This window comes from Centroberyx gerrardi, chromosome 10, assembly GCF_048128805.1.
Source record: "Centroberyx gerrardi isolate f3 chromosome 10, fCenGer3.hap1.cur.20231027, whole genome shotgun sequence".
In the NCBI taxonomy this organism is placed as follows: domain Eukaryota; kingdom Metazoa; phylum Chordata; class Actinopteri; order Beryciformes; family Berycidae; genus Centroberyx; species Centroberyx gerrardi.
Window position 1 is genome coordinate 931,849 of NC_136006.1, and position 14,266 is coordinate 946,114.

A 14,266-nucleotide genomic window follows, 5' to 3' on the forward strand; every position below is an offset into this window, starting at 1 on the left:
CTCGAGTCAGACTTGAGTCACAGTTTTAATTGCTTGAGACTTGACTTGATTCATGAAGAGAAGACTTGAGACTTGACTTGACTTGACTTGGGTTCTGGTGACTTGGGACTTGACATTAATGACATGGACTTGACTTGGACTTGACTTGGTAATCTACATTTAAACTTCGGACTTGACTTGTGCCTCAAGACTTGAGACTGACTTGGGACTCGAGCAAAGTTGACTTGGTCACACCTCTGGATCATGGCGACACAAAAGGCAGGAAATAATTTTAGAAATGGCTCAAAGTGGTTCAAGAAACCGAAACATCACAAACCTGGACTTGTGGGTTGCAGACAGTAATTTTGACGTGTTCCTCTCCAGATAAGCCCGGTCCTCCCGCTGCCTTTGACATCTCTGAAATCACCAACGAGTCCTGCTTCCTGGCCTGGAACCCTCCCAGAAACGACGGAGGCTCTGCCATCACCAACTACATCGTGGAGAAGCGACAGACAGACAAAGAAGAGTGGGTGAAGCTGTCGGCCACGGTGAAACACACCACCTTCAAGGCCTGCAAGCTCACCCCTCTGAAGGAGTACATCTTCAGGGTGAGCGCTGAGAACCAGTACGGCATCGGCGAACCTGCAGCGTATGTGCCAATCGTCGCCAAGTATTCCTTTGGTGAGTCATCGACCATTATTACATTAGGCCCTACTGGAGATTTCTTGCTGGTAAAATATCAATATCCAAAAGTGTAAAAACTTAAATCTCCAATTGAGGGGGGTAAAAAAACAACGCACTCTGTCTGCTGGTAAAAAAAGTAATTAAAACACCTTTATCAACCAGATGGTCTTCAACAGAGTTAGGATACAAATGAACCTCAACACAATATATACACATATGTCTTTCTGTGATTGGATAATTGGTCACAGAGTGGACATGATCTCACACAGAGCAAAGGTAAGCATGGACATATCTATAACTCCACTCAAGACATTGCCTAACCACAATGCAAATTACAAAAAAAAAAAATCTAATCTCTAATACAAAGCCTTGGACATTAAATAAATCATAAATATAGTAAATCTTAACAACAAAAGATAAATCTTAAGAACAAGGAGGAAATCAATTAGGGGCCCCAGTGTGGATAAATAAACAGTTACAGAAAAGCGGAAAAATCAATATTGTTCAAACCAGGAAATCTAAAAAAGTTCTGTTAAGTCATGGTTTTCTTAAATGTGAATCATCCTCCTTGCAAGAGAGCAGAATGCAGTGTTTCTCCAGTGTTTTATTTTGACCTGATTCTCTGTGTTTCAGATCCTCCCGGTCCTCCCAGCAGGGTGACGCCCTCTGACATCGCCAAGGACGCCGTGACTCTGACCTGGTTTGAGCCGGACGAGGACGGCGGCAGCCCCATCACCGGATACTGGATCGAGAAGTTTGACCCAGAGACCGACAAGTGGGTTAGATGCAACAAACTGCCCGTCCAGGACGCAACCTTCAGGTAACGCTCATAGAACATCTGCGTCCTGTATAGCTGAAGCAAAAAGACAAAACTCTGCCTCCAAAAAGTACATTTTGGTGACACCTTTGGTGATAAGCGGTTGTTCCTTTGGTGCTTTGCATGCAATCGCACTGGCCCAATATATATTTCTTCTACCCTCTTATATTTATTTTAAAAAAAACGCTGTTGCTTCTTCTGTAAACGTAAAACGCATCACTTCCTTTGCAGCAGAGGATTTTTCCCGGGAAAGAGGAACTTTCTCACTGGTGTTTAGAACAGCAAATGCTTTCATGAACTGGCTATCGGTTGAATCACTGGTGTGTGGTACCAGCTGGCGGTAGACAGTAGTACATTTATTTATATGAAAAAGTTATGAATTGTTGCTTGAAGCAGACTAACCTTGCTGCTGTGTGGCTGCAGGGTGAAGGGCCTCCCCACCAAGAAGAAGTGCAGGTTCCGCGTTCTGGCTGAGAATCTGGCCGGACCTGGAAAACCCAGCGCGGAGACGGATCCCGTCCTCATCAAAGATCCGATCGGTAAGTCACACATCTGTCCATCAAGTCATTACTCCACTTTATCTCTGTCCAAAGCTGCAATTTCACGGCTGCTTTAATGTTGTCCGACAATTACATTTGAGAAAATAACAATGACTTGTTAAATGATTATAACAAAACCTTCCTCAGATCCTCCATGGGCTCCCGGCAAGCCCTTCGTCAAAGACATCGCCAAGACCTCGGCCTTCCTGTTGTGGACCAGGCCGGAGCACGACGGCGGGGCCAAGATCGAGGGCTACATCATCGAGTTCCAGAAGACAGGAAGCGAGGAGTGGATCCGCATCCCCGAGGATGTTCCTCAGACGGAGCACTCCCTGAAGGGCCTGATGGAGAAGCAGGAGTACTCCTTCCGGGTCAAAGCCTTCAACAAGGCCGGGGAGAGCGAGCCCAGCGATCCCAGCGATCCCGTCGTCTGCAAGGAGAGACTCTGTAAGATTTACCTCACTGCTTTGGGTGGAAGTTTCTGAGAGGAGTGTAGTATGTCGTCACTGCTGGGTCAAAACCTTGTATCTCCAAAATGTCAGCTGTCCAGGGGCTCAGAGCCTTGTTTTTAGCTTGACAACCATGTATGTTTGTGCTTATCCAATGGGCTTTTGAAAGGGTTTCATAAGCTCAACGGTCAAAGAAATTAAAACACAAGTTAAAACAAAAATCAAATCACATCTAAACTGGAGTTGCAAGGTTTTCACAACAGCAATGTGTTGACAAGCATGGGTCCCAAGAAGACGAAAATTCCCAGACTGAAGACACTTAAGATCCCTGCTCTACTTGATAGGAGATAAAGAAATAATATCAATTGACTGTTGACTTGGTGACTGGTGATCACATTCATTCATCTTCCTTCTTTGCGTTGGGCAGATCCTCCATCTGCTCCTGAGTGGCTGGAGGTGGCCAACATCACCAAGATCAGCGCTGACCTGAAGTGGCAGGCTCCCAGCACTGACGGAGGCTCCCCCATCACCAACTACGTGGTGGAGAAGCGGGACGTCCGGCGTAAGGCCTGGCAGACCGTGGACACCACCATCAAGGAGCTGAAATACACCGTGACTCCGCTCAACGAAGGCTCGCTCTACGTGTTCCGCGTCGCCGCCGAAAACGCCGTGGGAATGGGTGAATTCTGCGAGCTGGAGGACGCCGTGCTGGCTAAAGACACTTTCAGTGAGTTATTATCCTGAACAGCTGGGCTTGTTAACGTGTTTTCATCCATTTTAGAATCTATTTCTATGTCTAGTACTCTCTGTTAATTAGACTATGAGCACTATCACCTGTGTTCTAAAGATTATTGATGCTTGTCTTGTATTTAGTCGACTGACATTTTGCTTTATACTCTGACGAACACAGTGTTGCTGTCGAAACATTGTTTTGTTTTGTTTTTTTCAAATTTCTTTTTATTGAAACATTGATAAAATCACTTATAGCTGTAATTATATTGTCTTTTACATTTTTTTTTTTTTTTACAAATGAGAACAGTAGAAGACCAATTTCTATACTGTATCCATTTATTTGTATTAACATATCTCCATATAATCTTATATATATTTACTTATATAACCTATACTTCTATAGATGTCAGCATCTACTCTTGGTCTTCCAAAAAAAACAAAAAATAAAAGGATAATAAATAAAAGAAAAGGAAACCTAAAAAAAAAACTCGTTAAAAGTACAGGATAACAACATTCTCTTTTTCTTTTCTAACAGTTGTATCTATAACTACATTTTCTCTTGAATAGAGAGTCAGTTAAGTATTACAGTTCAAAACGTTGTTTTTTTAAGACGATAACGAATAAAGCGTCGGAGCTATGGGAGTGCAGCTACATTTTTTTACTTTGAATATTTGTTCCTGTGGGCCGGCACCCCACTAATGCTGGTGTGCCTTTCAATCTATTTTCATCCATTTTAGAAACATCTCTCAAAATACAGTCGTCGCTGGTCTTTCCCTTTAAATCCATCCCCGAAAGCCTGAAAGTAATTGTTCATATTGTGGCTGAATATTTTCATTCTCCGCTTTAAGAACCTGAGTAGCGCTGTGAAGTGAAGGGGGAATCTGGTGCCGACAGTAACGTTTTCCGTGTCCTCTGCTCCTCTGCAGCTACTCCTGGACCTCCGTACGCTCTGACGGTGCTGGAGGTCTCCAAGAGACATGTGGAGCTGAAGTGGGAAGCCCCCAAGAGCCACGGTGGAAGACCCATTACCAAGTAAGTCAACAAACTACTGTGAAACTACTGTGTAGACTCGTACGAGAAAATGGACATTATAACAGAATTTAGACATAGGATGAGATGTGATAATGCTTGCTGATCTTTGTCTTGCATCTCCAGCAGCTCCAGACAGGTTCTAGAAATGCCAACACAGTCTTATGAAATTTTGTGAAATGATTACAAACTGTGAAACGCAGATTACGTCACAAATTATGTGAACATTATATTCCTCCACCATGAATTGCAATATGTGACAATAGCACAAATTTGACACACCATTTTCACCTCTCATGTGAAAAGGTTAGCTGACAGTTAGGTTTAAGCAAGGAAAACAACTTTTACAAAGTTAGGGTTGGGCTCAGGCAATTAAACGGTAAACTAAAGAACAAAAAAATGGTTAAGGTAAGGTTTTGGACATTGGTTTTTATCTGAAAATGAAAACCTCCCTCCCAGTTGAAAACTTGTCATGAGTTGGTAATTGAACCCGGGTCGTCACCATCGTCTCATGTCATGAAATGAGACACCAGGCTCAGAAATGTCAACATTGTAAACCGTCTCTACGAGCACAAAATGTTTTATTCTTTGTTTCCCAGGTATGTGATTGAGAAGAAGGAGAAGGTCGGAACCCGCTGGCTGAAGTGCTGCAAGACTCCAGACAGGCAGACCCAGTTCAAGGTGACGGACGTGGACGAGGGGACGGAGGTGCAGTTCCAGGTCCGGGCCGAGAACGAGGCCGGAGTCGGAGACCCAAGCGAACCCACCGAGATCATGGCCATCGAGGATGCCACCAGTAAGTCGCCTAAAAATAGTCATGAAAGTTTCTTGTGTACATGCATGATAATCACAGTGCAAAAGAATAATAAAGGTCTAAGGACTTTCGGAAAATTAAGAAAACTGACAATACTGTAAATGTAATGAAACTGATAATAAAGGTAGAGAAGTAACATGCCTGCTTCTCAAAATAGAGGCAAAATAATGCACTAAAATGTAAATATACAGTACATTGCATCAGCATAAGGAACTTCATAGATGGAAGAATATTAAATCATATATCCTCGTAGAAAATCCGAAATATTATTCAAGCACTTTTCACAACCCTGGCATAAAGACAAACCTTTCAGAATCCAGTGTGAAACAGACTGTCCTCTCTCTGCCCAGGCGCCCCATCTCCTCCTCAGGAGGTGAAGGTCCCAGACGCCAGCAGGGAGCACATCAACGTCACCTGGAAGCCTCCGGTCAAGGACGGCGGCTGCCCCATCACCGGCTACCATGTGGAGGTGGCCGAGGCCCGCCCGGAGCTGAAGTGGCTCAGGGTCAATAACAGACCGATCAAGGAGCTGCAGTTCAGGATCGATGATGGAATCAAACCGGAGAAGAAGTACGTGATCAGAGTCCGTGCCATCAACTCCGTCGGCGTCAGCGATCCCTCTGAGGTCTCCGACAAGGTCTTCACCAAGGATCCTGACTGTGAGCAGCACCCAACATTTAGTCTGTCAGACGTGTCCTCTCAAATTTTATTTATTGAAAAGGTATGAGAGAGAGAGAGTCACAAAGTGCTTCACATTATGAGACAAATATGGACGCACAACAGGATTTATTATGAAATAAATATAGATGCTCCACATAATACACAGTGAAAAGTGAAAAAGAAAAAATACTCAATGAAAAGATGTAGCTTATCAAATTAAGAAAATGCTTGACAGAGAAGGTGAGTCTTTAGTAATTTCCTATAACAAAAGACTTTGATTTTGACAGTCGAACATTTGAGGGAGACTATTCCAGAGTCTTGGCACTAATGTTAACAACATTTATTTTTATTTGGTTAGAGAAATGTCTAATAGTTTGGTCTTCCAGAGAGGTTAAACAGAAGTGCACCAAAACACTGATTCACCCTAACTGATGATATTCTGTCCCAAGGCGCCCCCACCATGGAGCTGGAGGCGCAGGACGTGGTCGTGGTGGAGGGAGAGAAGCTGCACCTCAACATCCCCTACAGAGCCATCCCCACGCCCAAGATGGTGTGGCAGAAAGACGCGGCGGAGTGTAAGGCGGACGACCGGCTCTCCATGACCGTGGAGATGAACAGCGCTCACCTGGAGCTGCTGCGGTGTTCCCACGCCGACGCCGGAGCCTACGTCATCAACCTGGAGAACAGCCTGGGCACCGCCACCGGCACCGTCAACGTCAAAGTCATCGGTAGGATGTTCTCTCCTTAACACCGCCTGGACCCGGGCTGTACCGGGGAAATATATATTATGGTGGCTTGTTGTTCACTTCTCCTTGACGTCATCCACTGCATGACTTCAGTGAGGCCAAGAAGAGATAGGAGGAGAGGAGGAAGTGTCATTTTATTGGCTAATCTAAATCACCTCCTCCTCCTCCTTTACTGCCCTCAGAAAGGCAGTTTGTCTCACAGCACAGTGACACAAAGTCACTAAATCATAAGAAAAAAGCTGCAAGAACAAAATCACCGATGTCATCTATGTATATGAAGTAATACGGTGGTACCATAATATCTTAATAAAGGTCCCTTTAAGGAAAAGTCCACCCTAAAACACACAAAAAACAGTATTGGCAATGTAGAAGAGGCAGAGATAGCGATTTCTCCACCAACAGTAGCATCAATAGACCAGAATGCCTTGCAGCCACAAGACAAGGGGCATGACTCTCAACTGGCAAGTTCTCCGGGGGTTGGCGAAAGGCATTCTGGGAAATCAGTAGGAAATCAGTAACTGAAGTAGACAAGGCAGGTTGAGGGAAAGTGGATACAAGAAAAAGCTAAATTACAACATTTATTTACAAAATAACTCCTGGAAAGCATTGAACATCATAAATGGATAATATATAACAGTGTAAGAGTATCCAAGGGTGGAATTTTCCTTTAATACTTTAATAAAGGTACCTTAATATCTCTTTCTGGATGTAACATTGGCTCACAGCCTCACCACCGCTCTCTGAAACACGTCCCCTGAACCCTGCAGGTCTTCCTGGTCAGTGTAAGGACATCAGCTCCAGCGACGCCACCAAGAACTCCTGCAAGATCAGCTGGGAAGCCCCGGAGAACGACGGCGGCAGCCCCATCGTCAGCTACACCCTGGAGCGCCGCGAGGCCTCCAAGAAGACCTACATGCCCGTCATGTCAGCAGAGAACGTCCTGACCTGCGCCGTCAAGGACCTCTACCTGAACTGCGAGTATTACTTCAGGGTCAAGGCCGTCAACAAGGTCGGCGCCGGAGAATACCTGGAGCTGCGCAACCCGGTCATCACCGAGGAGATCAAGCGTAAGTGCTGTTTTCCATTTGAGCCAAACAACCCTTTTAATGTCGTCAACTAAATACATACAGTACCTATCATTGTTTCTCGATTAATATCTCATAATGCTTAAAAAAAAATATCGGTAATCATTCCATATCTCAAGATGCAAAAACTTCTCACAATCACTACTTATGTTGTTTAATACTTAATCCACAGAAAAACCAGACCCGCCCATCCAAGTGGAGGCCTGCGACCCGACGTCCAAGTCCGTCACAGTCACATGGAAAGCTCCCGACTACGACGGCGGCTGTGCCATCCAGGGCTACGTCCTGGAGAAGATCGAGAAGGACGGAGAGCGCTTCGAGAGGGTCAACCCCAACCTGGTCCCGGGCTTCTCCTACGTGGTGACGGGCCTGACGGAGGGCGTGGAGTACCAGTTCAGAGTCCGGGCCGAGAACGCCGCCGGAGTGAGCGAGCCGTCCCGCAGCTCGCAGCCCATCATTGCTGCAGACCCCGTCGGTATGAAAAACTACAACTGTACAAAACCATTTATCGGCCTGAGGGAGGTTTAGTTGGCACAGCCAGGACAGAAAACAGGGTGCATCATACCCAACAGAGGACGATAAACAACATTCTCTAGTTTTCTACATTCACAGTTAACTTATCGGTCTGGTCAGTCTAGTAATGCTGCATAGGAATGAAAAGCTGCTGCTTCTATGCTTTTAGTATTCCACAAAATACCAAAACATCTGCAGGAACCTCATCTAGTTAACTCTTAAATGTGTAGAAATGCCAACTTCATATCCACTCATCACCAGCTGTGCGGTCCATACCCATGATGCATTGTCCTACACAACCACCCAACCTGGGTAACCACATCATCACTGTGGTTACACAATAGTGCTGCACATGTAGTGCAGATGCAACACTAAAACACAATTCAAGCTCTTAGTAAATCTCCTTCATTTAATGTTTCATTTCAGACAAGCCAAAGGTCACCCTCCACGCCCGTGTGCAGTCTGGTATTTGCATTAAGAAGGGCGAGGAGATCCGTATCGACGCCTACGTCTCCGGCTCGCCTTACCCCAAGATCACCTGGCTGAGGAACGATGAGGACGTCACCAAGGAGCCCACCAAGAAGATCGTCCCCATTGTCAGGAAGAAGAAGACCAAGTCCAAGGTTTGTATCCGCAGACAGTAGATCATTTTGAAGAGTCAGAGTGCAAACCTGTACATTCAAATGTACAACTGATATATTAAACAGTAGAATTCATTGTTGAATTAATGGATTGATTTAATCCCTGAAGGTGCCGGAGCCAGTGGAGGAGGTTGTGACCCCGCTGCGTGAGCGCCTGGGTCTGGACCAGACCAAGAAGGGTCAGACGGCGCTGATGATCCGTGACTCCATCAGGCGCGACCACGGCACCTTCACCATCCAGGTGGAGAATCCTCACGGCGTCGCCACCGCTTCCTGCATCGTCAACGTCCTCGGTAAGACAGCAGACTTTTAAAACGATTTGAATCAGTTTACATCCTTTACATCCTGCCTCTTGTTGGTCCCCATTTTACAGGAGTAACAGTAAGTTTTACTCAGTTTGAGTCGTCACATGACAAAATTTAAATGAGCCTGACTTCTAAGCTGAGAGACTACATTTCTCATTTCGGGACCCAGCAAAAAACTTAAACCCCTGATTTGTATGATTAAAAATGGAATGTTGTTCTTAAATGATGACCTGATTCTAACACAATCGAATTATTCTGTGATGCACAGACAAGCCCGGCCCTCCAATCAACTTCACCTTCGACGAGATCAGGAACACCTCAGTGATTTGTAACTGGGAGCCTCCTGAGGACGTCGGAGGCAGCGAGATCCTGAACTACATCCTGGAGAAGAAGGACAACAAGAACGACGAGATCGGCTGGATCACCGTCGCCTCCACCCTGAAGGGCGCCAGCTGCCCCGTCACCAAGCTGATCGAGGGGAAGGAGTACATCTTCAGAGTCACCGCTGAGAACAAGTTCGGCTGCGGGCCTCCCTGCATCTCCAACCCGCTGGTCGCCAAGAACCAATTTGGTAAAGGAAAAGGAAAAATACCACACACTCAATAACCAATCCCATGCCTCAAACACCCAACATATTACATCGTGCTAGTTAACCTCTGACCTCTGACATCACAAAGTTATCATCTGATTGGCTAATAAGTCCCATTTAAATCTGCACAACATATATACATAATGATCTCACATTTTTTGGTATTTTTGCCCCAAATAAACTATACTTTTAGCAAAATGGGGCAAAATGTATTCATTTTGTTATTGGAAGTGCGTCTATTTATCAAAAATGCACATCTATACGGTATATACTGGTATATTTATTTATACTGGTACCACTCCATCATCATATTCCAAATAATAAAAACCACTGGCACTATATTTAACTCCCACAACCCCGTCCCTCCCCTCCTTCCCCCCCTCAGATCCTCCTGACGCTCCCAACACCCCCCGGGTCCACGAGGTGACGGCCAGCAGCGCTCACATCTCCTGGCACGAGCCCAAGGACAACGGCAGCCCCATCCTGGGCTACTGGATCGAGAGGAAGGAGGTGAACAGCAAGTACTGGACCAGAGTGAACCATGCGCTGCTCAACTCCCTGGAGGTGAAGATCACCGGCCTGATGGAGGGACTCACCTACATCTTCAGAGTGTGTGCTGAGAACCTGGCCGGGCCCGGGCCGTTCAGCGAGCCCACGGACCGCACCGTCGCCATGGACGCTATCAGTAAGTTTGCTTTCACTTGAGGCCAAACTCCTGTCTAAGGTCAGCGTGCAGCGGCCATGTTGTGTCACTCAGTTTATTCAATCAAGGACACAAATCGCATCAAGGAGACCAAGCATCAAGCCACTGACTAGATGAGAACAGTAAACTTCAGCCTCCATAAATGATGCTGACCTCCTCACAGCCAATCAGCAACAAATATGTCACCTTGTTTTGACCTTTAATTTTAGTATTACTCCAGTGTGATTTTGAAAATGTGCAGTGGTGAGATTTACCCAAGTTTCACCAAATCTGATCTGTGGTGTCTGAAATATTGTGTATGGCACATGGACAAACAAACAAATGCTGTAGCCGCCCCCCTCGGGCAAATCTGTGTCATTTAAAAATGCCAAAAATTTCTCCCAAATGCACCACAGAAGCATTTACAGAAACAGTTGTATGCATGAGCCAAGCAACAACAATATGTGCTGCTGAATGCAAAACATTTGTCAGATAACATTATTGATACCTTTGCAGCCAACTGTCAGCCTGCAGACACTGCAGCCTGCTGTTCTAACTGCTTTCACCTCTTCAAACATGATCAGAAATATTAATTTTGTCCCCTGTCCCCCTCAGTGACTCCTGGCCCCCCCACTCCAAGGATTGTGGACACCGCGAAGAACTCGGTCATCGTGGCCTGGATCCCCCCTCTCTACAACGGAGGAGGAGACATCCTGGGCTACCATGTGGAGAAGGTACTGACATACTGGATCAGAACTACAGTAACCGTACAGGATTATTATGAAGAGTAGAGGAAGGCACATCCAACCTGCTTTTGGTCAGGTGCTGGAAAAACTAGTCGCACCATCACACTGCAAAGAATCTCCATCTTAACAACAATCGTAATTTTCTTAAAACAAGTGAAAAAATCTGCCAGTGGGGTTTGATCATTTCCCTTGTTTCCAATGCAAAGCAACTTGTTTCAAGAATTTTGTAGAATCAAGTATAATTTTTTTGATAGCAGTGCAGGGATCTGCCTTATTCTGACTGGTTTCAACAGACTGACACTCATTTCTGGAAAATTCCTGTGAAACTGCATTGGAAACAAGTGGAGTTATCTCACCGCATTGGCAGAATTTTTCTCTTGTTTTAAGAAAAATACAATTTGAAGGCTGAATGTAAGACTAAAAGATGGATGTTTTTTTGCGGTGCCGCCTTCTTATTGAATCTGATCTGTTTGCTGACTGAAGGAATTGCTTCCTGTGCCTTGGACCTGGGAAATAAAGTCTCCTTCTCCCCTCGCAGGTGATGACTGGAGAGAAGGACTGGACTCGCAGCACAGAGTTCAGGTGTAAGGAGCTGACGTACACCGTAACCGGGCTGACGGAGGGAGCCGACTATTACATCCGAGTCATCGCTGTCAACGACGCCGGTCCCGGAGCGCCCGGCATGACAGAGCCTGTCACCGTCAAAGAGCCTCAAGGTACGGACACAGTTCATCATCAGCTGGGCGAGAAGTCATTTGCTGTATTATCATTCAATATCATTTATTAAGCTGAAACAGATCGTAACAATGTTTTTTTGGGCTTGTTGTCGCGCACAATTGAATTCAGAGCAATCTGATCTTTGAGTCATATTGCATGATTATATATTGTTTATATGGAGAAAAGAGGAATGTCCGCTCAGTTTAAATGCTCCCAAAAAGTGGAATTTATTGAAATAAAACTGTGACAATAATGTTTCAGCCAAACATGGATCAGAAGTCTGTCAAAGACCAAGTTTGTCACAGTTACACTTCAATACTTTTCACTTTTTGGGAGCACTGAAATAGTGAGCAGACATTCCTCTTTTCTTCATTTGATTGTTTTTTTCTGGCTCCTGTATATTGTATTTTGCATAAAAAATGTAACAATTTTCCTTATATATTATTTATAGACAATAGATCCTAAAAATGCTAATGTATCGACCTACAAAAGCCCTACTTGTTTCTAAAGAACTTGATTGACAAAAAGGAATCATTAGATTTCAGTGAGAGTATTGTAGAGTTACATTACCTTACGCTACATGACTGTTCTGGTTGTGTCCTGCAGAGTCTCCTGCTGTGAACTTCGATGTCTCTGTGAGGAACGGAGTGATCATCAAGGCCGGCGAGCCTCTGAGGCTTCCCGCCGTGGTGACGGGCAGACCGCAGCCCGACGTCAAATGGACCAAAGACGCCGCCGAACCCGACAAGGAGAGGATGATGATCGAGACGGAGGGCAAGAACAGCATTCTGTTCATTAAGAAGGCTGTGAGGGCGGATCACGGACAGTACCAGATCACTGGAACCAACAGCAGCGGGGCCAAGACCGCAGAGACCAGAGTGGATGTCATGGGTCAGTGGAATTTAACTAAGATCAAACACAGTATTGACGTGTTACAGTATCTCATACAGTAAATCTCATACATATCGCTGTTGTCGTGTGGAAACCTTGTAACTCCAATTTTGGTGATTTTCATGTTTTCACTTAATTTTATATATTCTTTTATTGGTTGAGAAAATTCTACGACCTCTTGGGCTTATGAATCCCTTTCAAAGTCTGTTGGATGATGTCAAAAATGCAAGGCCAGCACGCTATAAACAAGGCTGATTTCTTAGTTCCTGAAAAGTTGACATTTTGGAGATAGAGGACAGCAACAGCGATAAATACAAACTTCTTAGTTGTTCTTAAGTATTCAGAGTGAGTCAGGAACAACCTGGTTTTTTTAACAACATCAATATATTCTTCCCTAGATAAACATAAAACATAAAATCTTGTTTACTAGTTAACATATTTACTTGTTTGGTAGTATCAGTAAGAAGCTACATAATGAACCAACGTGTGTGTGTGTGTGTGTGTGTCCAGACGTCCCAGGACCGGTGGTGGACCTGAAGACAGTGGTGGTGACCAAGACGAACATCACGCTGACCTGGGCCGACCCGCTGGACAACGGCGGCAGCGACATCATCGGCTACGAAGTTCTGAGGAAGGACGCCAAGATGAAGCTGTTCCGCCAGCCCATCGAGACGGCGTCCTGCAAGTGTGACGTCCAGGGCCTGCTGACGGGAGAGGAGTACGACTTCAGAGTCGTCGCCAGGAACAAGTACGGAGAGGGAACCCCAGCCGACCTGGGACCCATCATGGCTGTGGATCCTAAAGGTAGGAGACATCATGACACTACACGATCCAACATGGCGTCCAACATGGCGTCCAACATGGCGTCCAACATGACGTCCAACATGGCGTCCAACATGACGTTATATGTGACACTTCAAATGTGCATTGTGACACTTAAAATACAGAGTAGGCTTGGGTGATATCCAAAATGTAATCATTCCTGCCATTCCAGGAAAACAGGCTGATTATGGAAAAGGGAACCCACTTGAAACAAAATGACAAATTTTTCACTACAACTATGTCTACATTAATATACTGTACTATACTATATCGGCCCAAGCCTAGTACAGAGGTATGTTTAAAAGTTCAAATCTATCAAATTACCAAAATGTACAGAATTAAAAATATATACACAATATATAGACAATATGCAGTAATATGTGGTTTTGTAAAACAGCGTTTATTTGCTTTGACGGAAACATCTACAAGAAAGCAGAACTGGAGCTTAGACCTGGTTCAAGTAGTCTGTCCGTTCTGTTCTCCCACCAGCAACTCCCTCCGCTCCCGAGAAGCTCCACTACACCGACCGAGGGAAGACCACCGTCGCTCTGGCCTGGCAGCCGCCTCGCAGCGACGGAGGCACCCCCATCATAGGATACTACGTGGAGAAGATGAGGTCCGACGACAACCAGTTCGAGGTGGCCAACCGCAAGATGTTCCCAGAATGCTTCGGGACCATCGAGAACCTGACGGAGGGCCAGGAGTACCAGTTCCGCGTCAAGGCCGTGAACGAGGTCGGAGACGGAGACCTGTCCAAGCCCATCACCGTCACGATCCAGGAAGATGAGAGTATGGAACGCACACATACAGTCACTAAAGCCTATGT

At 45.4% G+C, this 14,266-nt stretch overlaps 1 protein-coding gene across 1 annotated transcript in view; it reads left to right on the forward strand.

Moving 5' to 3' along the window:
* LOC139919551 (titin-like) overlaps positions 1 to 14,266 on the forward strand; it is a 121,463-nt gene that overhangs the window by 21,090 nt on the left and 86,107 nt on the right. The window contains exons 40-59 of the mRNA XM_078286282.1: positions 364 to 660; positions 1,297 to 1,483; positions 1,904 to 2,019; positions 2,167 to 2,466; positions 2,896 to 3,195; positions 4,127 to 4,232; positions 4,829 to 5,025; positions 5,394 to 5,702; positions 6,153 to 6,431; positions 7,217 to 7,516; positions 7,707 to 8,009; positions 8,474 to 8,670; positions 8,807 to 8,981; positions 9,262 to 9,564; positions 9,968 to 10,267; positions 10,880 to 10,998; positions 11,549 to 11,726; positions 12,334 to 12,618; positions 13,129 to 13,422; positions 13,930 to 14,229. Of these exons, the coding sequence (XP_078142408.1) occupies positions 364 to 660; positions 1,297 to 1,483; positions 1,904 to 2,019; positions 2,167 to 2,466; positions 2,896 to 3,195; positions 4,127 to 4,232; positions 4,829 to 5,025; positions 5,394 to 5,702; positions 6,153 to 6,431; positions 7,217 to 7,516; positions 7,707 to 8,009; positions 8,474 to 8,670; positions 8,807 to 8,981; positions 9,262 to 9,564; positions 9,968 to 10,267; positions 10,880 to 10,998; positions 11,549 to 11,726; positions 12,334 to 12,618; positions 13,129 to 13,422; positions 13,930 to 14,229 (4,845 nt within the window). The remainder of the gene's footprint in view (positions 1 to 363; positions 661 to 1,296; positions 1,484 to 1,903; positions 2,020 to 2,166; positions 2,467 to 2,895; positions 3,196 to 4,126; positions 4,233 to 4,828; positions 5,026 to 5,393; positions 5,703 to 6,152; positions 6,432 to 7,216; positions 7,517 to 7,706; positions 8,010 to 8,473; positions 8,671 to 8,806; positions 8,982 to 9,261; positions 9,565 to 9,967; positions 10,268 to 10,879; positions 10,999 to 11,548; positions 11,727 to 12,333; positions 12,619 to 13,128; positions 13,423 to 13,929; positions 14,230 to 14,266) is intronic.